The 27,738-nt window shown below is 32.7% G+C and overlaps 6 protein-coding genes and 1 long non-coding RNA gene across 10 annotated transcripts; 3 read left to right on the top strand and 4 right to left on the bottom strand.

Annotated features, from left to right (window-relative positions):
- The first annotated feature begins 211 nt into the window (after positions 1-211).
- On the top strand, positions 212-2,272 carry LOC116352185. The gene is made up of 2 exons (XR_004202267.1): positions 212-242; positions 401-2,272. It is a non-coding gene; the product is annotated as an uncharacterized LOC116352185 (long non-coding RNA).
- A 221-nt stretch (positions 2,273-2,493) lies between these two features.
- Positions 2,494-8,021, top strand: LOC116352183 (cytokine receptor-like). Its single transcript, XM_031784575.1, has 10 exons — positions 2,494-2,898; positions 3,059-3,195; positions 3,591-3,702; positions 3,807-3,964; positions 4,050-4,221; positions 4,527-4,628; positions 4,745-7,191; positions 7,270-7,509; positions 7,604-7,742; positions 7,836-8,021. Exons 1-10 carry the CDS (start codon positions 2,826-2,828, stop codon positions 7,883-7,885), a joined length of 3,630 nt encoding a protein of 1,209 aa, XP_031640435.1. The 5' UTR covers positions 2,494-2,825; the 3' UTR covers positions 7,886-8,021.
- Positions 8,022-8,922: 901 nt separating this feature from the next.
- On the bottom strand, positions 8,923-10,903 carry LOC116352184 (1,5-anhydro-D-fructose reductase-like). The gene is made up of 5 exons (XM_031784577.1): positions 10,270-10,903; positions 10,119-10,214; positions 9,888-10,055; positions 9,387-9,825; positions 8,923-9,290 (listed from the first exon to the last, which is right to left on the bottom strand). Exons 1-5 carry the CDS (start codon positions 10,345-10,347, stop codon positions 8,989-8,991), a joined length of 1,083 nt encoding a protein of 360 aa, XP_031640437.1. The 5' UTR covers positions 10,348-10,903; the 3' UTR covers positions 8,923-8,988.
- Positions 10,904-11,627: 724 nt separating this feature from the next.
- Positions 11,628-14,088, bottom strand: LOC116336672 (1,5-anhydro-D-fructose reductase-like). The gene is made up of 6 exons (XM_031760682.1): positions 13,914-14,088; positions 13,692-13,787; positions 13,418-13,585; positions 12,803-12,992; positions 12,264-12,622; positions 11,628-12,172 (listed from the first exon to the last, which is right to left on the bottom strand). The coding sequence occupies exons 1-6, from the start codon at positions 13,944-13,946 to the stop codon at positions 11,981-11,983; spliced, it is 1,038 nt and encodes a 345-aa protein (XP_031616542.1). The 5' UTR covers positions 13,947-14,088; the 3' UTR covers positions 11,628-11,980.
- A 441-nt stretch (positions 14,089-14,529) lies between these two features.
- LOC116336673 (aldo-keto reductase family 1 member B1-like) lies at positions 14,530-16,770 on the bottom strand. Its single transcript, XM_031760683.1, has 6 exons — positions 16,256-16,770; positions 16,067-16,171; positions 15,815-15,982; positions 15,641-15,732; positions 15,107-15,566; positions 14,530-14,949 (listed from the first exon to the last, which is right to left on the bottom strand). The coding sequence occupies exons 1-6, from the start codon at positions 16,286-16,288 to the stop codon at positions 14,821-14,823; spliced, it is 987 nt and encodes a 328-aa protein (XP_031616543.1). The 5' UTR covers positions 16,289-16,770; the 3' UTR covers positions 14,530-14,820.
- Positions 16,771-18,658: 1,888 nt separating this feature from the next.
- Positions 18,659-25,129, bottom strand: LOC116336670 (serine/threonine-protein kinase pakF). Of its 2 annotated transcripts, XM_031760676.1 has the most exons (8): positions 24,942-25,124; positions 21,899-24,626; positions 20,999-21,210; positions 20,567-20,896; positions 19,662-20,068; positions 19,365-19,554; positions 19,110-19,256; positions 18,659-19,047 (listed from the first exon to the last, which is right to left on the bottom strand). In XM_031760676.1, exons 2-8 carry the CDS (start codon positions 22,033-22,035, stop codon positions 18,884-18,886), a joined length of 1,587 nt encoding a protein of 528 aa, XP_031616536.1. In that variant the 5' UTR covers positions 22,036-24,626; positions 24,942-25,124; the 3' UTR covers positions 18,659-18,883. The 2 variants fall into 2 exon arrangements, with proteins under 2 accessions (XP_031616536.1, XP_031616537.1); XM_031760677.1 differs by lacking the exon at positions 18,659-19,047 and having other exon boundaries at positions 19,132-19,256; positions 19,366-19,554; positions 24,942-25,129.
- On the top strand, positions 25,025-27,665 carry LOC116336671 (transmembrane protein 43 homolog). Of its 3 annotated transcripts, XM_031760681.1 has the most exons (6): positions 25,025-25,302; positions 25,621-25,948; positions 26,014-26,183; positions 26,262-26,485; positions 26,557-26,929; positions 27,018-27,665. In XM_031760681.1, exons 3-6 carry the CDS (start codon positions 26,046-26,048, stop codon positions 27,462-27,464), a joined length of 1,182 nt encoding a protein of 393 aa, XP_031616541.1. In that variant the 5' UTR covers positions 25,025-25,302; positions 25,621-25,948; positions 26,014-26,045; the 3' UTR covers positions 27,465-27,665. The 3 variants fall into 3 exon arrangements, with proteins under 3 accessions (XP_031616541.1, XP_031616538.1, XP_031616539.1); XM_031760678.1 differs by lacking the exon at positions 25,025-25,302 and having other exon boundaries at positions 25,583-25,948; XM_031760679.1 differs by lacking the exon at positions 25,025-25,302 and having other exon boundaries at positions 25,583-26,183.
- Positions 27,666-27,738: the final 73 nt, after the last annotated feature.

Genomic DNA, 27,738 nt, shown 5'->3' with positions numbered 1-27,738 from the left:
AAATAAAAACACATAATGTCTAAATCATTAAATGTATGTATAAATAATATTTAAAAAAATTGTTATTGAAAAATGGCAATACTAGTCGTACCAGTAGCTTCACGTAGAAACGTTGTAAAAGAACTTAACTACGTTCGAAGATCATATGTGACACACGTGATACGCGAATGTGCTTCTCACCACATGAATTTAAGTCACATATCAGCCGTCACTAACATCAGACGTACATACGTTTGATTGTGGTAAGATTTTTTTTTCTTTTTTGAGTAATTCATGTAGCTCATTCAAATATAAAACTGAAAAAATTGAATTTATTCTAATATTAATATTTTCTTGAAATGTTTTGATAAAATTCGATCAAGGGTTCATACATTTTTTTGTAAATTTATTTTGTGTAAAGGAAATCGCATATGTGGAATAAGTATGTATAGAAAAATGGCGTCAGTTAATAGAAATTGTGAATTTGTGTATGTGTTTGATTCAAGCATGTATAGGTTTGAATTTTTGAATCAACACAAATGTATAAACTATGTTTCAAAATTATTTAAAAAAAAAATCATTTTTAGGCCGCATTTAAAACGAAAAAAAATGGCCGATACCATTCTAATCTAATAGTCGCAGTAAGCTCATTATTTGTATATCTTACCTATGCCCTATCTGCTATTTTAATATCGATTAATTCTTGTCTTAGTATATCTATATTACTGCTAGTATGAGAATTTTTCAATCTTACTATAGTATATACATATTGCAGCTGGCCCAGCGAGATTTGAATTATATATTGTATTTTGTTGTTGTTAACCTGTGTGAGAGAATGTTTTTTTTTATTAACCAGAGGGAATCAGACAATATATTGAACTAACTGGTCAACTGAGCTGACAGTACAGTGCCGCCAGAAAATTTGGAAACACTTGAAAAATTATTTTTTTTTTCAATATCTGTTCAAAATTTAGTTCAAACAGTACATGTTATTAATGGTATGAAACATTGAGGTCGGTTAATAATTGGCCATTTTAAAATGGCGGCCAAAATTTTCAAACAGCCATAACTTGCCCAATTATCAACTGATCTTGTTTTTTCATACCATTTATAACATGTAATTTTTAAGAGTTTCAAAACTGTATCATTACATTTTGAAACCAACAGCCCAGTAAAAAGTAGAATTCTTTTTTAGGCCGCATTTAAAACGAAAAATTGAAAAAAAAGGCCGATGCCGTTCTTATCTCGTGGTCTCAGTCTTATTATGTGTATATCTTACCTAAATGCCTACTGCTAACTTAATTAATATGGTAGAATTCTCTTGTTGGTATATCTAAATTAATCCTAACATCAGAATTTTTCTGTATTAGTCTAGTATACATATTGCAGCTGGGCCTGGCGGGTTGAATATATTACATGGTGTTTTGTTGCTAACCTGTGAGAAATAATTTTTTTTATTAACCAGAGGGAATCGAACTCAGAACCACGAGATAAGACGGTGAGCGTTGTACCACAGGGCTACATCGGCCGGTGAATGTTTATGAGCTATTTGTATTTATGAATTATTGACCTTGAAATTCAACAAATTCATAGAAATACATGATTTCTATCGCTTTTTCCCTGCTGAAATACATTTTTTATTGAAGAAAATACCTTTTTTCATTTGGCATTCGACTATTTGTTTACATTGAATAGAAAAAAAGTAAAAAAAATCGAAAGAATAGTCAACAATAGTCTTTTGCATAACAAAAATTGTCAGTGTAGACAGACAATGCATTAAGCTAGGGGAATTTATCTGTTCGCGAATATATATTATTCGATGGTACATATACTATGCATATTTTACGAATAATGCATTGAATGTACGTATTTTGCGAATATTCGCAGTGAATATACGCAAAATATACGCAATATTCACAGTGTTTTGATTGAGATAAAAACCCCTAGGCATTAAGTGTGTATGAGCGTGAGAAAAAATATGTCACAATATGGTGTACTCGTTCTGTATCATCAACAGCATTGATGTACATTGTAAATTATCACGCGCTGCATACACAATGTTGGCTGTATAGCATATAGGAATGTCACACGCACACAAATGTCTACCAACAGTTGTCTATCATAGTGTGCGCACCAGCTGTCTATCAACTACCATGTGATCAACGCTATACCGTAGAGTGAGTGAGAAGAGTATAATGTTGTTATGTTGTCACATTCATGCTTACATTGTTTATAGAACGATTCGTCTCGAAATATTAAAAGAAAATTAAATAAATTACGATTCCAACTGCAATTCCAAAGTTTTTTATTTCACCATTTCATTTTTTTATTCCAGATATTTTTTTTTGTAAGTAAGTATTTGAAATGTGAAGAGAAAAACTTTTTGTTGTTGACATTGAACGCACGCACGCATGCTCGGATATTTTTTTTCCTTATGTATCTCTTTCTTTCTTTCCTCTTTGATAACGTTTGACAAGTTATCTCACATGTATCGTAAGGTACAGTCGGTGTAAAACATACACTTACAACAACGCATAAAAGTTCGTTTGTTGTCGTCAAAGATCTATGTGTGCCTTTTTTTCTCTCTCTCTGTCTTCTCTTTCGTTTCTCTCTATCTTTGGTTTACAGTAGATTCCCGTACTACGATCAGTCTCGTTGTTTTCACAAACGATAGAGTCACACAGTGTGATGTGCATGCACATCAATTGAACTTGGAGCAAAAAAAAAAGAAAAACAAAACAGAGAGAAGCATCCCAAGCCGATACACTAATGTGTTTGTAATTCTCAGAATAGTACCGTGCATCAACACAAAATCTACAATACATTCAGAATCTCCTTTCACCAAAATGGTGGCAAAATACATTTGGGGACTGCTATTTTTATGTTTATTTGAAATTAGTGAAGTTGTTTCATTGGGTCGTAAGTAAAAAATAAAAAGAACGTTTCATTTTAATTAATATGCTGTGTAGTTTACCATCTCCATGCGATACATGGAACAAAGTGAATTTCATGGAAATTTGATGTGCGAAAACAAACTATTTCTATTATATATTGCAATCATTTGTTTTGCCATTGACAGATATGTTCCCAGTGGGCAATATAGTTCGAAAAGAAGGCGAAACTATTGAAATTAATTGTACAATATCATCAACCAATCACACCATTGATGACTTGAATTTTATTTTCAATGAACCAGGTGTTCGACATGAAATTATCGTAAGATCCATTTATCATTCTATTTCCGAAACAAAAAATTATTGGTTAGTGTGTTTTATTTTTTAATTTCGTGTATATCTCTCCTACCGCGTATTTCCTGGGACCAGACATGTGAAAAAAACTGTATGGACACTTTTCCACCACATGTCATTTTATTAAAGTTATTTCCCTACGAATACGTTCAATGAAAATTCTCAGTGTTTTTGTTGGGTCGGGTACACACTGGCTGCACTTTTTTTTACACTTATTTATTATTGATACCACGTTGGAATGGTATGGACTTCTTCTGCATCATACAATCAAAAGGAAACAGAGATACACATGAAATTAGAAAACAACCTGCGTTTGATTCAATCATTTTGAATTAATATCGTTTTTTTTCATCATTTCCACAGACATTAAGTCATAATACGAAAATGTTTCGAATTAATAATGCACCGATAATGGAAGCATACGTCGATTGTATGGCGGGTCAGTCAGGCATTAATCGAGTAACAATTAATGTTGGTAAGTATTCGATTGATTTATTGATAAGAAAGAAAAAATTACCATTCGAATTAGCAATGAATTGACTTTCATTGATTTTTTTTTGTGTGAACATTTCTAAATAGGTACGCAACCAGCAAAAGTGATAAATTTCAAATGTAGATCATACAATTGGGAAAATTTAACGTTCAACTTTGAACGACCTTTCAATCCCGTACCTGTTAACTATACATTATTATATGGCATTGGCATTGAAACTGGCAAGCTCAAATTTCAAACACCGGTTCGTAAAAAATATGCAATTGAACATTTTTTTCATTTAATTAAAAAATTAAACATGTATATTTTCCGTCTCCACATATTCACAGACACATGCGTGCCGCTTAGTTCCAAATTATAATCGAAAATTCACATGTACAATTACATTTGAAAATGAGCCGCCCTATCGACAATCCTATGACTATTACTATTTTCGACTGATGGGCAACAATGTATTTGGGAATATAACTGAAGATTTTACCATTTATCACTACAACATAAGTAAGTATACTATGCATTTTTATCTGAATTCTAAATAAGACACATGTAGTATGCTATCTAAGATAATGTATACAATCATCATCGCAAAGTCGTAGACATTCGATTATTTTTTAAAATAAAAAGGATTTAAAATTAGAAAGATCATTGAATGTGTCACTTATAAGGAACTTATTTATTTAAATTTAAAAGAAAAAAGGTTCTTAAAGGTTAAAAATCATCGGGTTTATTATACATTTTGTTTTTCTTCGAATTTACAATATGCCGCATTTTATCACGAATTTCGATAACTTTTTTTTTTTTTACAGTGGTGCCGAATCCGCCGGAGAATTTAAGCGAAACGAATATCACATCAAATTCAGTCATTTTAAATTGGAAATTACCAGCACTTTTGCAGAATTTCCCAAGACGTATGTATATATATATATCATTGGAATATGATTATTTTGATTTATTTGGGACCTTATTCGAAATTTAAACACATTAAATATATTTCATTTTATTTATTTGTTATTCAAAAATGTAGAATTTGTGTACACGATCAATTATACAGATGAATATCATAAAGATCAATGGATAAAATTGGGTCCATTCAAAGAACCACATAAGAATGAACGTGAAGAGCACAATATGCAAATGTCGCATGCATTAACCAATTTACCATATGCCGATACATGGTACGATTATCGTATATCGTTTAAAGTCGATGATGCTGAAGATATACCGGAAATGTGGTCAAATTGTAAATCTCAAATATTTAAAACGGAATCACGAATTCCCGATAAACCGCCACTCACCGATGTCGGTTCGTTTAGTTTAACGCCCAGCGGTCATGTGTTCGTTTATTGGAAAGAACTATTGGAATCAGAACACAACGGTGCAAATTTGAAATATATTATAATTGATGCAAATGACACGCCATATGTATCGACTCGTTCATTTGCCAAACTTGAGCATCTCGATGCAAATGTTATGACAAAACCATTGAATTTCCATATTCATAGTGAAAACAATGTGGGCCGTTCGATAAAATATAGTACCGTGCATATACCAGCTGTTCAAGATCGATGTGAACCGCCGACGCTGATCAAAAAAATTCGATTGGATGCTCAAACGTATAATATTTCGTGGATGGCACCGATTAATGGTCCAAAAATAACCAGCTACACGATATTCTGGTGCGAACCAAACAATGAATCGCCAAATGATTGCAAAGGTTCAATTGATTTTGCACAAATTGGCAGTGATGTGTTGAGCTATCGTATTGAAACAAATAATTCAATGAACTTTGCCATCTCGGCCAATTCAAAATTATCAAGTTCAGGCATGGTATGGGCAATGTGCACCGTTTTACCGGGAAATGAAATTAATAAATTAACTTCAATTATAACGGTTAAAGTGTTGGCCACATCAATTGAATTCAAATGGTCGTTAGCTTGTATCGATCGAACCATTTTAACCGGTTACATTTTGGAATATTGTTCGATAAAAGATCCAAAAACCGGTGAATGCCAAGAATCAGCGAAAAGTGTTAACATTTCAGCCGAAGCAAATGAATATAAATTGGAAAAATTGCAACCATATACAACGTACAGTGTACGTATTCAAATGTTATCCGAATATTCAAAAGGTCCATGGAGTGAACGACAAGTGAACACAACACTTGAGGCGGCACCAACACCGCCACGAAATTTACGTGCACATAATGTGACCAATTCAACTGTTGAATTGACATGGGAACAACCCGAGATGTTAAATGGCGTTATAAATCGTTATACAGTTTCGTATAATGGTAAAAAAATTGCTGTTAACAAGGACGATGGAACACAGCAACCATATCTATTAACTGGCTTAGATAGTTTCACCGAATATGAAGTGGTTATTAATGCGTGTACAACGGAATGTTCGGAATCAAGTAATGCCATTATGTTCAATACAACAGTCGGTCGACCGGGAATAATTCATCAACCAAAAGTGATAAATAATGAATTGCGTTGGGAAGCGCCAGCGATAAAAGGTGGCCGTTTGGAATATTATGAATTGCAAGTGATTTACACGAATAATGATCGACAGGAACGAATAATCAAAATAAATGCTACCAAATGTAAATTTACCGAAGATTTTCGAAATATTTTGGTTGGTAAATTAGATTTTTCGATTCGAGCTGTAAACATATTGCATTCATCACATTATAAGGTTCCAATTAACCAACGAAATCGACGCGATATTACACAAAAATACATTGACATTCAATCCGATCATGCGAACGATCAAATTAATTTATTAAAACGACATTCAAATCTAGAAATTGATACCGAATATGCATTCAATCATAATTCAAATGAAAATGTCGAAAAGATTCATATACCAATTGAAACTGTGACAAATGACGGTGTTTATAAAAATCATAATGACGTATTCAATGTGGATTTAAGCCGAATTAAAGTTTGCGAAGAAGAGAACGATCCACAATTATTGAATTATTTAAAATCTGACAAATGGCCAACATTGTTCGAAGGACCATATTCGGTGTCATACACATCGCAATTTAAAATCAATTCCAAATCAAGTGGCTACTATTTTATGCTTGTATTTTTGTTTATAATTAGCATGGCCTTTATGTATGGTACATTCTTTGCAATGAAAAAATTGAAACGAATGAAAGACATTAGCGTCGTGCTGCCAGAAGGCTTAGAAGATATTAAGGAAGAAAGCAAATCAAAACATCTGGAAGGTGGAATCACACGTGAAGAATTAGGACGAACAATTGATTATGTAACAAATGAATATGAAAACGACCCATTGGTTCGGTCACGCATGGAATCGTCAAGCACCAATAGCAGCGAAAGCAACAGTCAAACTGAATATAATGTGGGCATCGATAATTCGATTGAATATGAACAAAATACCGGAGATAACAGTCTTCAATGCAGAGCTTCAGATAATCAGCATATGAACAATATTACTAAAATGGTGAGCAATATTATTTCGATTTTTTTTGTTTTTTTTTTCAAATTTTTCGCAATTAAATTTCATATATGTTTGATGTAGTGTCCGCCAACACCACTAATTCCAGTGCATCAAAGCCATGAGATTGAAATTATTCAAAATCCATCATCTCCATCACCATTATTACAAATGTCAACAACACTTGAAAATCATCAGGTGCCTGATTCGCATGATAATCATTTTGCTTCAAGGCAAATAGTGTCATCATTAAATACATCAAAGTCATCGCCACCACTACTCACATCTAATGGTTATGTTACACACGAAGTCATTTGTGGAAAGGTATGGTTTTTAATTTGGTTAATTGTTTTTTATTATGCACCGATTGTCAAATATTAATCAATTGAATTATTTTATTTTCAATCAATAATTATAGCCGACAGCATCGTCTGGATATACACCGTGGAGTGCGGTCGATGCGAGACAACGAACTGAACAACAATCAAAACAAGCACTCACTGAAGAGATGAAAGTGAAAACGCCGAACATGACGTCAAACATACAAGGCATATCAGGTAAATAGATTTGTGTCTAATCGTCTTTCAATTCAAGCATATCTAATCATTTCATTTTCTCTGCTCCATTCTCTTTTGTCACATAAAAATTAGGTTATGTGACTCACAAGCAGCTGTCTGACTTCGGCCAATTAATGCATTAAATCTCATTTGCGTCGAACTACACTTACTCTTAGATATACAAGACTTACAAACGAAAATGAAACAAAAAAAAATTCATTGAGAAAAAAACGAATATTAATAGAGAATAATAATAAATATTTTTTACTTATAAATGCATATGCTTGAATGTTTAATAATCTCATCAATCTTAATCATTTTCTTTTTTTTTACATAAATCGAATGGCTATATATTTTTATAACTTTTAAACAAATACACAGAAAGATATCAGTTTCGTGATATATAAGCATAATTATTTGTTAATAAGAAGAACAAAAATTGTATATATAAAGTAAGATTATATTGTTTGTGTAATGTGCAAACTTTGCACAGCAAATATTTGTGTTGAAAAAATCGTGCATATTTTATTTTAAATGTGTTAAATCTAATTGTGTCTAGCCCAAGACAACAAACTCAGTCATTTTCAATGTCACAATGGAAGTTAAAAAAAAAATAACAAAAATTCAATTAGTTTGATATGAATATTGATATGATATGCGGATAATTGCACTAACTTCGGCAAGGCCATTCAAAGCCTGGCGAACTGAAAAATTGTTATAAACTAATTTTTGAATTAAGTATTGATTTACCGATCGCCCCGAGATGCTAGTGAAAATTGTTTGCTTGCTTTTCAAAGAATTATGTGAGAATCTTCTCCACATCAAAGAACCAACTTCCAATTTTAGTATGGCCAAAATGGGCCAAAGCGTTACATTTTTCAACAAATTGCTATATTTTTATAACTTTTAAACAAATATATAGAAAAAAAAATGAACGGTGGTAATTGTATTGTTCAATGCTAAACAACATGTTTAAAGAAAACAAACAAAGAACAAATAAATAAAATATACTTCAGAAACTTTAGGTTTTTTCATTTTTTCGCTTGTCTCCCATGATTGACAAAGATTTCTACTTTTTATCTCGAATGTATGCGACTGAATGGTTTGCTAAACACTAAGGTAGTATTTTGCATTGAAGGGTATTTTATTTCAAAGAATGTCAACAAAAGATTTACAAAAAATTGTATTACGTAACATAAAATAAAAATAAAATGTGATAAAAATCGTTGATTTCTTTTATTTCACTTTAAAATTCAATATTAAATGGATAATATTTGCTGTCTTTGCCATCGGCGAATGAAATCACACGTGTGTTATCATTAAGACTATCCAAAAATTCCATGTCTTTATCGTTCAAGCTAAAGTCAAAAATATCAATATTACCACGAAGTCGTTCTTTATTCGTTGATTTTGGGATGGAAACGACACCATTCTGATATGAATACCGTAGCAAAATTTGTCCTGGATTTTTCTTGTATTCAGTGGCCATTTCTTGAACTTTTGCATTTTTTAGTGCAATTTGGCGATCGCCACTGTCAGACGGCCTACCTAATGATGAGCGTAACCACCAATGAGAATGCGTTAAAAAGTGCAATAAACAAATTCTTTTGAATAAGCGACAAAAGAAAAATAGACACAACTTACCTAGCGGTGAATATCCCACAATTGTAACGTTTCTAGATCTTGCAAATTCAATGAGTTTCTTCTGATTTAAATTTGGATGACATTCAATTTGATTCACAACTGGTTTAATTTTAGCCACCGAAATTACACGATCCAATTGTTGACTGTTGAAATTCGAAACGCCCAAACTACGTACTTTTCCTGTTTTCATAAGCTCTTCCATTGCTTTCCAAGTGTCCAAGTAGTCGATGTCAACAGTCAAATATTTACCATTTGAATCATGTGGAAATGGAAAAATGTTATCAAAGTCTTGAGTTGTCATATTGGTTACTTTGCTAATTCGCGCAAAGGCCATTGGAGTGTGCATAAGATATAAATCAATATAAGTGATATTCAAATTGTCCAATGATTTTTCAAATGCTTTTGCCACACTATCCGGTTCGTGGAAGGTGCTCGACAACTAAAATAAGGAATTTTAATTAAACCAATTTCATGTCACATTGTATAACGCACGACTTATACCTTTGTTGTGACAAAAATGTCTTCACGTTTGATCACACCTTCGGAAATTTTGGCTCGAATCGCGTTTCCAACTTCTTTTTCGTTTTCGTAGACGTATGCAGTGTCAATGTGACGATAGCCAATGTCAATTGCATCTTTAACAGCTTGTTCACATTCGAATTGCTTGGCCTGCATATGCAATTATTATTTTTTTAACACAGTTAAATACAACAATTTTATCAAATACTTTACCCTGCTTGTACCAAGACCTAATACTGGAATCGAGTTTCCATCGTTCAAACGAATTCTCGGTGCAAATATCGGTTTCTCATCAGCACTCAATGTAAACTAGAATTTTATCCATATTAAAATATTCAGTCTCTTCAAAAATGAAATATCTTACATTGAACAGAACAACTAGGATAGCAATCATTGGCCAATGACTGTGATGAACTTGTTGGTGAAACATTGTTGTTTTCATTATTTCGTTTTTTAATTTTCGATTTCGAATCAAAAATCACTGATGCACGATTTTGCAAAGCAAAACTTGTGAACAACACGTAGACTGTGTCGTTTTGAGTTGGTGTAAGCCTGTGTGAATATTCTAGATGTTGTTTTTCTAGTAAAGAACAACAAACGACTAACATACAATGCGATAAAGTACACGAAAATATGCTATACACTTTTCGAATCATATGAAAGAGAAAGAAACGTTCTTTCAGACGATATTTTTTATCTCAATTCAGTTGCAAAATTCAATTACAGCCGTATAATCTTGAAATAATTTCTTTTCTTTAGAACCAAAAATAATATTATCAAATTGTTCAGTTGCAAATCACACTGTAGGCCCAATAAATATCTCCAAAATGGGTCATTTTAGTAATATATGTTGAGGCGATGAGCAACTTATGTGATAGTTTTGAATAGTAAATTATGAACTATGAATAAAGTCGATCCAACGTTCGTGAAAAACCATGTATATTCACGAATATTGGTCCATTTTGGGTAGTGAACAATTACTTCACTTTATGTGAATATTCGTGAATAAAATCATTATTCCTGATTATTGTAAATACCCAAAATGGCGGCAAATGGTGCCGTCATTTGTAAAATCACACAGGCTTACAATAAGAATATTAATTACCAGTGATTAGAATGACGCTAGTGATATATCGTGTTATACTATTGATGGTACGATATGAATATCATGCTATTTGGGACATTTCAATTTTGTGACAACAACTATTTGGCTCTTCAATATTTTCCCTCAAGTGAAGACACCTAAAATATCAAAATAGAGCTCTATATTTGAGGGAAAATATTAAAAAGACAAAATTGAAATGTCCCAAATAGCATGATATTCATATCGTGCTATCAATAGTATCACGATATATCACTAGCGTCATTCTAATCACTGTGTGACTGTGTTGTGTGTGTTACAAATCGCTGCTGTATACGAGCTGTATAATTACAAAAAACTACGATAATCACGAATATTTGTAATATTTGTAATATTTGTCGCTATATACCAAATTCGTACAAATATGTGTTTATTTGATGTTTTTTTTTTAAGTTCCGAGCCCCTAGGCATAAACATTGCATAACACAGTTGAATAACGCGAAACCATACTATATCGTTATTCCTTATTTAAATAAATAATTCAAACCTTAACGTTGAATCATTTGGCATCAAATCGAAGAACTAAAAATTAAAACCAAAAAAAAAAAAAATCAAACAAAACATATACAAACAAACAACAATTGGCGTAGAAAGTAAAATGTTTAGAAAAAAAGTGGTTTATTGATTAAAGACAAAAAATTACTTAACTTTAAAAATAAATCGTTCAATGTATGTGTTGTGATGAAGAAATCAAACCTGTTCCAACATTAATACACATGTGCATTTCAACCAATTCCGAAAAAAATGCCATAGTCTTAATTTGACGTGTACGTGTGTGGAAGAATTAAGTTTGTTGCAGATGAAAAAAAAAACAACAACAACAACAACACAGACAAATAACCCTATAGTTTGAAAAATACGCTCACTCTGACGGAGAACGCTTGGCGATGCGATAAAATGTGCAATATTTATTCATTTAAATATCTATATATACCTAAAATTCTATGTTGAACGGATAGTATTTATTGTCTTTATCGGTGGCAAAGTCAATTAGACGATAATTATTATTAAGCCCGTGCATGATTTGCATGTCACTATCGCTCAATTCAAAATCGAAAATGTTAAAGTTTTCTTGTATGCGATTCTTATTTGTTGATTTTGGAATAACAATTGCACCGTTTTGAACCTGAAAGATGTGAAAGAGACAGCGAAAGAGGTTAAACGAAATGAATTGATTGAATGAAACAAACGTAAAAATGCCACAACGTAACAATTACCGTGTAACGTAAAATTATTTGGGCTGGTGTTTTGCGATATTTTTGTGCCAATTCCAAAACTTTTGGTTCCGATAATGCTAATTTTTGTCCGTTTGGAGTATGTGGACGGCCAAGTGGTGAATATGCGGTAATTGTCATATTACGTGCTGCATTGAAATTGATCAATTTACGTTGATTGAGATTTGGATGGCATTCGACTTGATTTGTCACCGGTTTTATAGTTGCCATCGATAAAATACGCTCGGTTTGTTCACTATTGAAATTGCTTATACCGATGCTGCGTACTTGACCAGTTTCGATCAATTTTTCCATTGCACGCCATGTATCCACATAATCCACGTCTTCAGTTAATGTATTACCTACAAGACAATTTCCTCTCATTATTCATACGGATCGATATTTGGTGAAAGAGAAAAGCGATAGATATGAGTTACAAAGCGTTTTTATTGTGTTAAAAAATAGATTTTCGATTAGAAGCGTTAGCAAAATATCGGGATGGTTAACTAGATGAATTGCTGTGCACCGAACACCATTTTTACCATTTTTATCAACGGGAAATACATAGAATGCGTTTACATCATCTGATGGTAAACGAATATTTTGTAAAACACGACGATATGCAACTGGGTAGTGCATCAAATATAAATCAATGTAATCCAAATTTAAATTATCAAAAGAACGTTGGAACGCCTTTTCTACTTGGTCCGGTTCATGGAAAGTGCTCCACAACTGAAAAAAATACACATTTATTATTTTAATTTCATTTTCATGGTGATGGCAAAATTTCGTAAGGGGTCCCTGAAGATGTCAACAATTTGTACGAAATGAGGATAAAATCGTTTTTTTTTTTGGAAGTCACTTTTTTGGCGAAAATCCCTAGCAAATCGGAAGAATTTTCTCGGCCAAAAAAAGTGAAGAGCAAAAAAAAAGGTCCTCATTTCCAAAATTGTTGAGGGTTCCTAAAAATATTTTAGGGGGGGTCACCCGACCCCTAGGAACCCTCGTCATCACCTATGATTTCATTCTATCGTTTAATTCAATTCACGATTATCTTTTTGAAAAGATGTGCTTTCAAAAACATTTAAGAATAACAATGAAATTGCCATGCCACGAGAATGGACATATTTTGGACAAAGAAAAAATGAAATAATTACCTTGGTCGTAACGAAAATATCTTCACGTTTGATAACACCGTCTTCAATTTTTGATCGTATTGCATTTCCGACTTCAACTTCATTTCCATACAAGAATGCTGTATCGATGTGCCGATATCCGGCATCAATAGCATCTTTCACCGCACGTTCGGCATCGCCAGATGTTGACTACAAATAACAATTTTGTTCCAACAGACATTAATTATAAATAATAAATAGTTTCAACATCTTATCGACTATAAAATTTAATAATCACATTTCAATTTGTATTTACCTCAAATGTACCTAAACCAATTACAGGCATTTCATAGCCATTATTTAATCGAATGGTTGGAGCAAGTTTAGCTTCAGTCACTAAAATGATGAATGCCTTCCGAAACAAACAACAAACAAAAAAAACTAATTGTAATCAAAACCAAAATGCAACAATTCATTCAGAAATTAACATAAATAGAACGGAAATGATCATTAATAACTTATAATCAAATCAATTTACCAAAATTGCACTGGTCACGCTTAATAGGCGCATTTTATCGATTCGATTTTTTTAAAAGACAAATATGTGAAAGAGAATTATGCAAGTTTAACTTAACTCGATAAAATTGTGCTCAACACTTCTGTTCGCAAATGAATGCCGTGCAAGACTGATGGGTCTTTTTATCGATAGTGGCTCTTTATCATCGACAGTACGATTTAAAATGAAGCCGGCTGTGTGTGACGCTACCTTGACCGTACATTCGATGTTTTCTTCTTTATCTTCTCTGATTTTATTGAATTTACATTACGTTGTGCTAGATGAGTTTGCTTAATTTATCTGAACAATTACTGGACCTGACAGATCAAGTATTTAAAAATTATGTAGATGATATTTCGATGCTAGGGGCAGAAATGTACTAGAGTAATTATTTATTAGGATTTTGGCTAAATGAAATTTTATTGTAATCATATCACCAAATATGAATTTTTATTAATTATTTATTAGTGTGTATTACTTTATAATAATAGAATAATTACTCTAATAGTGCTCTGCCCCCTAGTTTCGATGGTTTTCTTTTCGCATATTTCAAAGAAGCATAAAGACAACAAAGATGAATAAAAACAAAAGATTGGAATACGATTAGTGCAAAGTAAATTTGCATAATTTTTTATTCGACAAATAAAATATAAAGAGTATGAAAAGAAGAAGTTCGAGATAAAATTACATGCGAGAGAAGAGAAAAGAAACGAAACGAAACCGGTTTCAGCAAATAAAGAATCTAAAATCTACGAACGAATTAAGCATATATTTTACAAAGAGCGAAAAAATAAATGATCATTAAAACGATGGCTTGGAACCGGGAAAACATCATTTTGCTGCCGCAAGTTTATTTTTATAGACGAAAAAAAAAAATAAAGCGCATTATTTACTGGCCATTCAGCCCATTCAGATATTCCATTTCGTGGACATCCAGTTCAAAATCGAAAATATCAATATTGCCTGCAATTCGTTCTTTGTTTGTTGACTTTGGAATAACGAGTGCTCCGTTTTGAACCTACGCACATAGTTGAGAAATAGTGCACAAAAGATACAGAGAAGAAAAGAAAAAAATAGACAAATAAACACAAAAATTATTATATGCTTCGATTTCGGTTTAAAATGTTTCACGCACACACACTTAATTGCGCCGCAAAATGTAAATTTATATTTACCGTGAATCGAAGAATAACTTGAGCTGGTGTTTTGTTGTATCTAGCCGCAATAAGTTGAACATTTGGATCGAATATTGCGATTTGTTTGCCATTCGCCTCATGCGGTCGTCCAAGTGGTGAGTATGCAGTTACAGCGATGCCACGAGATGAACAATATTCGATGGTTGGACGTTGATTTTTATTCGGATGACATTCGACTTGATTAACAACTGGCTTTATTTGAGCGGCCGATTCGAGACGTTGAACTTGTGGAATTTCAAAATTGCTGATGCCAATACTTCGCACTAGACCCGTATGTAATAATTGTTCCATGGCACGCCATGTATCGATAAAATCAACATTCGATGTTAACGTTCGTCCGCTAGCATCTTTCGGAAATAGTTCAATGTCATCAATTGTTTGTGGTGCATGCTTTAGGCCAGCTTTTCCAATACGATGATATGATTCCGGCGAATGCATTCTTTGGACAATTTTATTGAAATTCGACATTTTAATGCCATTTTAAAAATGCCAAATAAAATGAAAAATACATACAAAAATAGATCAATGTATCCCAAGCCCAAATTATCCAATGACTTTTGAAAAGCATACGGAACTTGATCGGGCTCATGAAATGTGTTCCACAACTGAAATTTTATAAAATTGATAATAGATTGTGAACTTCAATATGCTTTTGTTTTCTTATTTTTAACTATGGTTATATGAAACCTTTGTTGTTACGAAAACATCCTCACGTCGGATGACACCCTCTTGAATTTTTGCTCGAATTGCATTTCCCACTTCACGTTCGTTTCCATACAAGTATGCTGTATCGATATGACGATAACCAGCATCGATAGCATCCTTCACCGCTTGTTCGCACTGTGCGCCCGTTGCCTAGACACGATGATTTAAATCAATTTAAGTCCCAATCAACGTTCAAATCACCAATTACGACGATAAATCATCATCTCTACTTACCGAATAAGTGCCAAGACCAACGATGGGCATCGTATATCCATTGTTAAGTTGGACGACCGGAGCAAATATTGGTTGTTGATAATACGGTACACAATATACGGATATCTATTATTTGAGAAAATAAAAAAATATGATTTTCGCGATTGCTTTCTTTTGTTTTACAAAGTAACGACATATATTAATCATTACCAAAAATGAAACGGCCGCAATGAAATATCGCATTTTAATTGATTTCAATTTCAAAAAAAAAATCAAGCGGAAAATAGTGCCAATTGTTTGAAATTTTTTCAAAAGAGCAAAGCTAAATGAATTTTGATATTAAAAAAGTCAAAGGTCAAACAGCAAGCTCGAAACATTCAATTAGAGTGTAATGAACGCGCACACACGTTCAATTGAACAATTGAAATCAAGAGATTTATTTGCTCAGCTCTTTGCCACACTAATGTTGAAAAGACAAACAAACACACACACTATCATTCGCATTTGCACGTAATAATTCACAAGAAGAATGAATAGACGTGCAAAACCACGACGGGATTTGTACACTTTTCAATTGGAACGCACTTCAAAACGCACAAACACTTCTGGTGTCGAATCAATTTGCAAGACTGTACTATTCGAATACTTTGTTGAGAGTTTTTATTCCCCCAAAGAGAGAAAAAAAAGTATATAACTGAACCAGACACCGGTGTGCTATGTTGCTATATTTCTATTGCTTATTCTGTTGAATGAGATTTTTTTTTTACTTCACTGGAATCGAGAAAGAGAAAAAAAAAGCTAAGATAAACAACAAGATTGTTTTGAATGGAGTAGGGCGTAAATCGTGAGAGAAATACAATTTCTGATTATAATTGCCGATTAAATATGCTTAGCACATAAAACCATGTTGGTGTCTTATTGCTTTAAAAGATAGATTACCACTTGAAACGGCCATATTTGCTATTTCTTTTAGTCGGTAGTTATGTAGTTGCATATAGCGTATGATTTACAACAAAATGCCAAAACTGCCTAAGACGAAAAAAAAACGACACACACACACATCACTTTGAAATTTTTATATTGCTCCGATTCGATCTTATCTTTTTGCACACAAACGATTTTTTTGTGTTATTGCAAAGGTCTTACAACATATTGACACTTTGATGGAATGGTTGTTTTTAATTCAAAATTTTACTCTCTAATTGCGTTTTACGCAATCAATCAATCAATCAGTCACATTGATCACATTGTATTTAAAAGGCACTTTCCAAAAGAAAGCCCACTTTTGAAAACAAAAAATAACCAACGAGAGGATGTATGCACACAGACTCCCATTTAAATTCATTTACACTCCGAATCGTGAATACTTAAATGTCATCCAGAACTATTTAAGAAAAAATAACCAAACATTTAATTCAAAAATATGCCGTCTTAAATTTGATTTACAGCATTTCTTAGTTTTGTCCATTTCAATGCAATCGGTTTGGTAAACATTGTAAATTCGAACTTTTTTTTTCATTTAAACGAGTTTATAAACTTGTCTTGTATCTACGTAAACGAATTTTAAAATATTTATCCATATTTTCAGACAGAGCATATATTAAGCATAGATATATATCCTGGATATTTTTTCAGCCAGACTTTGAAATAGAGTAAAAACAATAGAAGTTATTGTTATAGTGATTGTAGTAATGTAAATGGTTTTATACTTAGACCTATAACAATCACTTCTATTGTTTTCACTCCATTATAATGTCTGGCTGCGATAAATATCGGATACTCACAAAATATCCCGGATATATATCTATGCTCAGTATATGCTCTGTTTCTCACAATTAAAAAAAGGTTGACCAAATAATTGCTATTAATTTAATGAATGAAATTAAACCATAAATCATTTTTGGCAAAAGCATATTATTCCTCAGAATGTTGACATTTTTTTTGTCATTGGTTTTATTTCAAATTTACGAAAAAATCACCAATTAATTATTATTCAACAGTTTTCATAAAATGTTGTTCAAATAAAGCATTTGTGAGTAATAAAAAAAATAATTTGGTTTTAAAAATAAATGAGCAAATGAAACATATTTATGCTTTTCAAAATAGCAATCTTCACTCATAAGCCATTTGTAAAATGGCAACCGTAGGCTATTCATTAATAGCCCAACTAAATTGTTGTTATTAAATGTGGATGAAATAGAATAGAAAAATAGCGTAGTGCCTAAAACGTGTTTATCTTTTGTCTGATGGAACGTACATAATTGAAAAATTGGCTGATTGCATTGCATGAGTGAAATAAATAATTTTTTTATTGACAGATCAAATTAATAAAATTATTGCACGGTTGCACGATGGCCCGTTCAATCGTTTTGAATGACAGTGGATTGAAAATTGATTGCGCTTTAGGGCTGCTTTCAATCATAGACAAATACAATTTTGAAATGATGTCACACGTGTACGATACATATTCATAAAACTTTTAATTTGCTATCATGCTCGGATGTTGTATGAAATAATAAAAAAGAGTGTGCGATTAGAAAACATAGCAGGGCAAGAAGAATTGCATGTGCGATAAGAAATTAATCAAGAAAAAAAAGAACTCGCTAATGAATCTCCTGAGGCAAAATAACACAATTTTCTTTTTTTTATTATTATTTTTGACGAGTTTTTTTTAACACTTATTATATTTACTAAATTTGCACTTTATACTTATATACATAAACGGAGGTCAATACTTATTAAATAATGAACAAAGTATAGAAACAATTTTTTATTTGACAAGCAAAAGAATTGTTCTTTCTCTCTCTCTCTCTTCTCATCTGTCTAAATAGATAGACTCTAGTTATCGGCATCGAATGCATTAAGTATGGGACGAGTGTGTGCATGCATCGCACATTTAATCATTTTTGCCAATTGACGATAGAGGAAACAGTCACGATTTCGAGGCTTACACACGTCTAAATGGTCCAGTGGAACTTTTGCTACGCGACCAATACCCGGATCTGCAATACGAACAAGAAATTGAGCTAAAAATGAATATTGTTGCAGAAAAAAACACACATACCGCCTGAATCAACGCCAATTATTCGTAAATAGAACACCGATAATTCAGTGAATTTCATTTCAATGAAGCTAAACACATCCATATTAAGAATTCCGCGGCGACACAATGCCACGAATCTTCTATGAAGGTCCATTATTGTGGAAAAATCTAAGCAGCGATAAAAAAATGAAGAAGAAGAAGAAACCAAAAGTGATAAGTTATCTATTTTTTTACATCAGAACATTTAAATTTGTCAAGAAATTGTTTGTTACTTACTTTTTTGAATTTCAATCATTTCAATGGAACGCGTTAATAATGGCAAATTTAATTCGGCAAGCGGTGATCCACGATGTGGCACCGAATAAAAAAGTACAGCACTTGATGATTTCCATAACCAATATGCGTTGCATTCGTGTGCATTAACGATAATCTGTTTGATGTACAAACCACCCTTTGAATGGCCAACCTGAGGGAGAATCACAAAAATAATAATTAATTTTTGATTTGAAAAAAAAAAAAAAAAAAAAAAACAAATGATTGAAAAATGAATAAATCAAGGGAATGAGCACCAACCCAGATAATTGGACGATTAACACCGATTTTATGTTCAACTAAAATGCGAATCATTTTCATTGCACGAATCGCAAGGCTCGAACGTTTACGACTTGGATACCAAATGGGTCGCCATAAATGTGGATCGGTGTCATAATTGATGGCTGATACGCGTGCTGTTGGAAAATCAATGGGCAGCCAATCTTTGGGCCAACATTGTGATAATGATTCCAAAGTTGCCGAATTAAAATGGTTATTGTTGGTGGCGTTTGTTGTATTATCATCGGTTTGTATGTGATGATGCGTATCATGTTGATGCTTTGAACTGTCATTATGTTGTTCATGATGTGTGATTTGTATAAAATTATCGTTTGCGGTTTGCGGTTTATAATCCCATTCACCCTGTTTCCATGTACTGTCACTCGATCCTATACAATCGAATATATTTAATGGGAAAAACCATAATCAGACAAAAAAAAACTTTTCACCAATAATATATAACTTATCGAAGTGCTCGATGGTTGCTATCGATGGCTGCTGTTCACCAGCAGATAAAAATAATACAACAAAACAGCGATTGAACCAGCATAGAGAATGGTATCACACATTCATATGATGCCTCCATTCATATGATGGAAAAAGCATTCATGTGTACATACTGTCCATATATTGTATAAGGTTTCAAAGTACGTATCTCATTCTATGCATTGGCGCAATATAACTGTTTGCGATAATTGAGTGAATTTAATTTATATTATTGATAAATTGGTCGTAGTTAGTTTATGAATTGCAGTTGAATGCAAATTATTTTATTATATATTTTTCTTTTAATGCGCATATTGAATTACGAAATACACACACACACGCACGCAAGCCAAGTGAGAAAGAGAAAGAGGTGACGCGTTTCGCGCGTACTCTCAACTTACCATGTAAACCATGAATGAAAACAACATCGGCTGTTATTTGTGAGCCACATTTTGGTTCCCATAAAATTTCCAACGAAACATTATCAATTTCGTCCGCATCGTCATCGTTTTGTGTTATGGTTTTGTTACTATCGCTATTATTATTTGTATCATTACTCCTATTATGGCTATTGTTATTGGTGGAGCTGTTATTGCTATGGTATTTCGTTGCGTTAGACGCATTTTCACAGTTGTCGCTGTCGCCATCGTTGTCATCGCCGTTGTCAATTTCTCCATCAAAGTGGCTCTTCCGCCTCATCATATATACGATTGGATATAATATCCATTGAGCTAAAAAAAAAAAATGAAAAGTAAATGTGTTACATGCATTCGATCACATTAAAAATCAAAAAAACTAAACTAAAATATCAAAAAAAAAATTATTATAAATACCATTTTTGATCAAATCGATGCCGATTGATTTAATGTGTTCAACTAAGCGAATGCTTTTCAAATGGTGCAACAATGCCCGTTGATTAAGTCGAATGAATTTCACACAATAGATTGTGTGTGCACTTTGCCAGCCGAACGATGCGCATAAATTTATTAAATAGGATATTAGGTCTATGGCAATGTTAACTACAGCATTGATACGATCTTGACAACTGCAGACAAAAATAAATGAAACAAAAAGAAAGACAAATTGTATAGAAAAAAAAAACGAACAAGCACAGAAAAAAGTCAATTCATTGAAGAAAAAAAAATTGTGTATCGTATAATATATTGCAATGACAAACACACACGCAAACACCATCGACTAGAATTTCTAACGCCTAATTGAAATTAATATTTTCTTTTTTTCGTTTTGTGTTTGCATTACGCTATCCACTGCTGACATTTTCGAATTGTAAATATGCACCGCAGTGATGGTCACACAAATCGAAAGAAACAAGGAAACATTACAATGTATACCTCGCACTTATTTACTTTGCTTGTACAATTTTACACTGATAGTTTGTTGTTGTTTTTTTTTTTCGTGTTGCTTTTGCATGATTCGAATTCGAAAACAGTTTGTTTACAGAATGCGTACTTTTTCCTGGTTGCTTTTTGCAATCGTCTTTTAAAATTCGGTTCGTTTTCATTTTCTGTTTAATTCGTAAGAATGAAAGAGTTTTCTTGTTTCGCGCGAAATGTCACTCGAATAGAGAAGAAAGACATGAATTCTATTTTTGATGTGTTTTTTTTTGGGACAAAACGAGGAAGTGTGAACATGAACGTGCATGTGATTTAGGTGTTTCGTCATTCCGGCCAACAGCCAAAACTTTATTTGAATGAACATGTAGTTGTTTATACCTTTTTGATATTAGCTCATATTTGCTATGATTTTCATGGGGTCGCGTAAAATGCTTTGCATGAAGGCTCAGTACTTTGTTTGTTAATTCAATGTCACAGTTCAGTGAAATCGTATTGGTCGTTGTAATCGAATCCATTGCTTTCGGTTTTGTTGATATACTTATTTCTGGTCACTCTTTCCTTCTCGTTTTCGCTTTTTGTTGTTCCTTTTTTACTCTTTCTCGACAAAAAAAGATGTAGAGTAGTTTTTTTTTATTTGCCGCAAAAAAATGGTATGTTGTTGACACCACTTGGTTTATCGTCTATTGATGAACAGCTGTAACGCTTTGCATAAACGCACACATACACAACAATTTAAACTGTTACGTGATGATCCGGATCGGTATGTTGGGTGATTTATGCCAAAACAGAAATGATGTCTTCTGAAAGCGCGTATCTCCCGCGCTTTCGCAATTTATCGATGAATTGATATTTGTCCGAAATAAATAAAATAATCATGTAATATTTAGCAGTGCCAAATAAAATATCGGCGTATTCACTCAAAAAACAACCGATCAACAATTATTGTTGAAATTTTATGTAATGCTTTGGTCAAGGTCTTTCTTTCTGTGTGTTTATATCTTTTTCTTTTTCGTTTGAATGCAGTCGCTCTCGAAAAATTATGTTAATTTTTTGTTGTTTTTGTTTGTGTAGCTGCTTGTAATTTGTATATTGATCGTAGATTCGTTGAATTTTTTTTTACACAATGTAAACAATAGAAAACGACAACACAGTGTCCAGTTTTGTCACAATTTGATTCAATTCCAAATATCAAGTCAATGCAAATGTCAAACGAAATACATTTTTTCTTCACGAAAAAATAAAAATTCGTTTGCAATTGCGACTGTTTAAATGTAAACTAGTAATTGTTGAATTTGCGTTAGCGACCACGCCGATGCAATTATAATGTGTTTTCACACTGCACGAATTAGCAATCGCAAAATATATATATATTTATATAAAAACAACACGGATGGATACAAGTTCAAATAATTCACTTGTTCTCGTCAGTCATCGTTTGAAATTCATGGCGTCAATTGATTCTCTATAGTCTATTTCATATATATATTTTTTTACGCTATACGGTTCATTTATATTTAAATTTCATTTTTTTTCCTATACACGATATAATTTCAGAATCAATCGGGATGCATAGACACTCTCTATTAAATGTATGTACGAATTGAAGACACGTTCATTTATCACAATATTACCGAACTAATAAAATCATAGGCCACTTTTTTTTTTTTTTAGTTGCTCTTTAAGCTGATTTATGATTCGATGTGTTGATAGTGTACACGATGTGTGTATGTTTGTGTGCGTGTTTTCGGTGTAATATCAAACGATAAACTTGCTTCTTTGTAAATAGGAAGTGTTTACAATCTTGCACTCTTGCACACACTCTTTCTTCAAATAAACAAAAACTGCAACCTGTGTGTACATATGACAAAATCATATAGCATAAAAAATGTGTTTAATTTTTATTAAATTTTTTTAAATAATTAATTGACACACCGAGATCTATGTTCATTTGTTTTTTTTTTTCTTCCTCTTGAAAAATTTAATAATTTTAATGAAAATTTCAACAGGGCATTCTTTTCATCGTTTGTGCAACAAAAATTTAAACATATGAATCAGCTGATTTTGATTGAGAAGACGACTTTAATAGCAATTATATGTGATGACGGTGATATGATTTTTTTTTTACTTTTCGTTTGGTCACTTCGAATTTTTTTCACTTGTTGCTTGAACTTCGCTGGTGACACATTATTTTTTTTTTTTTTTTGAAATCATTTATCATCCAATTCAATCTTATCGATCACACGCAGTGTGAGCATGCATGTTATCAATAAAATTCTTCGAATTGATGTCGGTGATTTGGTGTCGTTTATTTATCACGTGTATTATACAGCGAATGACCGTCAGTTGGTCAAATTGTACATTCGTCGTTGTCGGTTTTTTTTTTTCAGTTCTTAACAAAACGAACTAAAAATAACGCACTAATTCACTTCACATTTAATTTAGTTCAGAATCTTTTTGTATATATGTGCGAGTGAGAAAAAGAGAGAGCGGAGCCTTCTATATTGTCATTCGTTTATTTATCTGATTTTGTTTTTGTTTGACGATTATCGTAGGGTTTTGTTTTTTTGTTTTTCTTTGCACAACGATGATGTGGGGTCACAATAAAAATTCTGTGTATGAGGACAGTGTTCGATAGCGCGATTCCTTAGCACAAAAATGCGATCATTGTCAGACTCATTCGTTTTACCGACTAAAATTCAAATTGAAACGGCAACATTTCACATTCGGGTTACAGTGTATGATTTGTGCTGTCGCTGTTTTTTTTTCTTTCTTCTTCTTTTTCTTCTTTCGTCGTTGTCGTATTTCTTTTTACAGTACACGATGTGTATGAAGCGTATCGCGTAATTCATATGTAAGCAAACACATGCAAGAATGTCACACAACGAGTAGGGATTTGGTTTTCCACATAGTACATCTGTTTCTCATCGTCTGATAACGGTTGATAGTCGTGCTTTGATTGTTGCTAATTATATTTTAACGATTTTTTCGAGTTGAACCATTTGACTGAGATACGGTTGATCTCTTTTTTTTTGGCTGCATCTACTTTCTAAGCATCTGTTAAGATCCTCGCTCAATTATCAGTTGCGTTCTTTTTACAGTTGGTAGACTGAAATGTCAACGAGAAAAAAAATTGCGTAGAAAAAAAAAACGAATAAAAATTATACAGTTGATTGAAAAAAATGGAGATGAAATTTTGACGAATGCAAAAAATTGTCTAATCTAATGAATTGCAAAGAAATGAAATGAACGTTTAGTCTAATAAGGAGTCAAGTCAAAACCAATTGCAAATGTGCAAAAATGACCGATTTTTCTTGAAAACTGTGCAATGCTTTACTTCATTGAGCAATTTTCTAGATGCAACCAAATGTTACGACAAACGTTCATCACTTATTTTAGTTCGAAACGATTATATTTTTCTTACGCGATAATTAAACCGATTCGTCAATTTTTTCCCCTTCAATATAAGCAACTCAATCGCGTTTGCTGTGTTTTTTTTTTTTCGTATAATAAACAGAAAAGGAGAAAGCAACTGATAAAAAAAAATTGCCAATCGGCTGACCAGCTGAAAAACGTGTGCTAGACTCTTTTGCCTTTTGCGATAGATAATGGCAACGATGACGATTGGCAGTAAATTTTCTGTTTGCACACAATTATACACAGTGTCTTTCACAACATCGAAAAATCATTTGAAACATTCTAATCTATTGGTTAACGTTTAAGTATATGTATACACGCGGAGTAAAAAACTCGCTCAATATCGTGCATGTAAACAAATTGGACAGGTAAAAAATAGAATATAGTTTTACGTTTGTCAGCCGTATGATGACGATGATTCAAAACCTGTTCAATTTATGAATTACGTCATATATATCGTCTCCACGTAAATGTCGGCAACTTACGTCGAGATTGTTGCTCAAATTGCAGTGCACAACACTGTGCGAACAAACAAACAAAAAAAAGTCAATATCATTCACAGATTGCTATCTGTGTTTATTTACTCTAACTTTTTCAAATGTGTATAATTTTTTAAATCTAAAGTTCCATTGAAGTAAGTAATAAAAAAAATGTTCACAATCCGTAAATTCTAAATTATAACCCAGAATCAACAGAACATTTATACACAAAACAACAACAAATATTATATCAAATCATTGTGCTGATAGCCAATTGATAGTGAATAAACTTTGATTTCAAATCTTCCATGCGAGCAAAAATAAAAACATTTCAACCGAATTTACCGCTTCCAATAATAGATGCATTAAAGTATAAATGCGTATGCATGAGACGCACTCATTTTTCTGTGGTCTAAATGACGTTTCGCTCATCAATGACAACTTGAATTTTTATATTTCGTAAACAACACATTGGAAATTAGATTCGGGATATTTCCATTTCGATATTGGCCCAAAGCAAATGGTTTTTCCCCCGGTAAATGGTTTTTTTCCTTTTCCAAAATTGTGCTGCCCGGTTCATGTTTGTTTTATTTCATATAGTGATGTAAGTAAGGAATAATATAGCTAAAACAATGTCTAGACCCGTTTCGTATATTTCGTGGGCTCAACGAAAACATCTGCTGGTTGAGCACTTTCAAAAATCATGGTTGATTGTCATCTTTGGTCTGATTCTTTTCGTTGCCGGCTTTTTTGTGTTGAATATAAATGAGGTAGATTTTTTGGATGATAAATTTCACTTCTTCTCTACCGTAATTTTATGTATCCGGTTTTTTTTTGCGTTCTCATAGCGACGAACGGCCCGTAAAATTGTATCATTAGATGAGGCATTATCGAATGTAAAAAGTGTGAGAGTTGATGAAAACCAATTGAAAGCAAAAAGTGGCCAACTTCTTCACATTGTTGCACGATTATACACAGACGAACCGCTCACCGAACCCGATTATAACATCCAAGTGCAGGCGGTCAAACTGAAGCGGCGCGTTCAAATGTACCAATGGATTGAAGAATCAGTGTTAGTAACCAGAATATCCTTTTGCATCAACACAATTTTTTATTTAAAACAAAACTTTCTATGATATTTAGAGATCCGGGCTTTGGTCAGAGTATACATACGATTGACAGCAATGATAAAACCTATTATTATACACAAGATTGGAGAGACGATTTGGTTGATTCGTCATTGTTTCACATGCGAATGGGCCATGAAAATCCAAAACAATTTCCAATAAAAAATCGCATTCAAACGGCCAATCATGTGTTTATCGGTAATTATGAGCTGGGCCCAGATGCAAAATCAAAAATCAATGACTACATCGAAATAACGTCAGATACTCGACCAGAAGATCCATCGGTTAAATTGCACTCAGGTCTCTATTATCATTGTTACAATGTATTTAATCCAGAAATTGGTGACATTCGTTTGCAATTCTTGACAGCTGGAATTGAAGGAAATTTTGTATGTAGATCATCTTTTTTCTTTCTCTATCGCAAAAAAACGAAGATTATTTATTAAAAAAACAACAACATATTCTTTCAATTTTCAGTACACAATCATAGCTCAATATGATGATGGTTTGCTGGTGCCATTCGTATCTAGTATTAATTCAACGGTACTAATTTTAATACCTGGTCGTCATACCATCGAAGAATCATTTGATGCGGCACATTACGAACGAAAATTACATGCATGGGCACTCCGGTTCATCGGTTGGGTGCTGATATTTTTCTCAACGATATGCACATCGGAATTGTTAACGGTGTTCTTGGGCGATATTCGTTTATTTGCTATTATTTTACCAAATCCAGAACAACCACTTTATGGCAATGTATTGCTGTCATTTTCGTTGGCCATCATTTTGATTGCACTTTGTTGGTTAGTACTACGACCATGGTTAGCATTTGGAATGTTATTTGCGGCCATATCACCGTTTATATTTTGTGCACGAAACATTGTTCATAGTTACCACCGATTAGCCACTCAAATTGATTGAAAACAATAGCAAATAGTTACTTAACGAAACGCAAAAACTGAATATTAGAACAAATTAATTTATTACTAGGATAAAGAAGGATTTTTTAAAAGAACGAATGCTCATCTAGTCTGTAGAAATTCGGTTTCAAAAGAGTGAACAATAAGAATGTAAACCATTTTAAAATGAAATATAGAAAATATAATGAAAAATCACATTTGACAGTTCGCATTTTGGTAGATCATATTCAAACTTCATTCACACTATTGACAGCTGGATGCTGTAACGTACACTT

Source organism: Contarinia nasturtii, unplaced genomic scaffold (genome assembly GCF_009176525.2).
Source record: "Contarinia nasturtii isolate CC-2019 unplaced genomic scaffold, AAFC_CNas_1.1 Cnas_scaffold_187, whole genome shotgun sequence".
NCBI lineage: Eukaryota > Metazoa > Arthropoda > Insecta > Diptera > Cecidomyiidae > Contarinia > Contarinia nasturtii.
Note: the sequence above shows the minus strand (reverse complement) of the source record. Positions and strands in the feature narration are given on the sequence as shown.

Coding starts and splice junctions, on each gene's coding strand:
- LOC116352183 (XM_031784575.1), top strand. CDS start 2,826: ATGGTGGCAAAATACATTTGGGGACTGCTATTTTTATGTTTATTTGAA. Junction 3,196..3,590: donor GTGTTCGACATGAAATTATC/GTAAGATCCATT, acceptor TCATTTCCACAG/ACATTAAGTCATAATACGAA. Junction 7,510..7,603: donor ACGAAGTCATTTGTGGAAAG/GTATGGTTTTTA, acceptor CAATAATTATAG/CCGACAGCATCGTCTGGATA.
- LOC116336672 (XM_031760682.1), bottom strand. CDS start 13,946: ATGCGCCTATTAAGCGTGACCAGTGCAATTTTG. Junction 13,586..13,691: donor TTGGTTTAGGTACATTTGAG/GTAAATACAAAT, acceptor TGTTATTTGTAG/TCAACATCTGGCGATGCCGA. Junction 12,993..13,417: donor ATATTTTCGTTACGACCAAG/GTAATTATTTCA, acceptor TATTTTTTTCAG/TTGTGGAGCACTTTCCATGA.
- LOC116352184 (XM_031784577.1), bottom strand. CDS start 10,347: ATGAAAACAACAATGTTTCACCAACAAGTTCATCACAGTCATTGGCCA. Junction 10,215..10,269: donor TCCTAGTTGTTCTGTTCAAT/GTAAGATATTTC, acceptor ATAAAATTCTAG/TTTACATTGAGTGCTGATGA. Junction 10,056..10,118: donor TAGGTCTTGGTACAAGCAGG/GTAAAGTATTTG, acceptor TTGCATATGCAG/GCCAAGCAATTCGAATGTGA.
- LOC116336670 (XM_031760676.1), bottom strand. CDS start 22,035: ATGGATTCGATTACAACGACCAATACGATTTCACTGAACTGTGACATT. Junction 21,211..21,898: donor TATGAGCTAATATCAAAAAG/GTATAAACAACT, acceptor TTTTGTCTGCAG/TTGTCAAGATCGTATCAATG. Junction 19,048..19,109: donor AATTGGCGTTGATTCAGGCG/GTATGTGTGTTT, acceptor TTCGTATTGCAG/ATCCGGGTATTGGTCGCGTA.
- LOC116336673 (XM_031760683.1), bottom strand. CDS start 16,288: ATGCGATATTTCATTGCGGCCGTTTCATTTTTG. Junction 15,983..16,066: donor TTGGTCTTGGCACTTATTCG/GTAAGTAGAGAT, acceptor CATCGTGTCTAG/GCAACGGGCGCACAGTGCGA. Junction 14,950..15,106: donor AAGTTATTCTTCGATTCACG/GTAAATATAAAT, acceptor CTATGTGCGTAG/GTTCAAAACGGAGCACTCGT.
- LOC116336671 (XM_031760681.1), top strand. CDS start 26,046: ATGTCTAGACCCGTTTCGTATATTTCGTGGGCTCAACGAAAACATCTG. Junction 26,184..26,261: donor TTGTGTTGAATATAAATGAG/GTAGATTTTTTG, acceptor GCGTTCTCATAG/CGACGAACGGCCCGTAAAAT. Junction 26,930..27,017: donor CTGGAATTGAAGGAAATTTT/GTATGTAGATCA, acceptor TTCAATTTTCAG/TACACAATCATAGCTCAATA.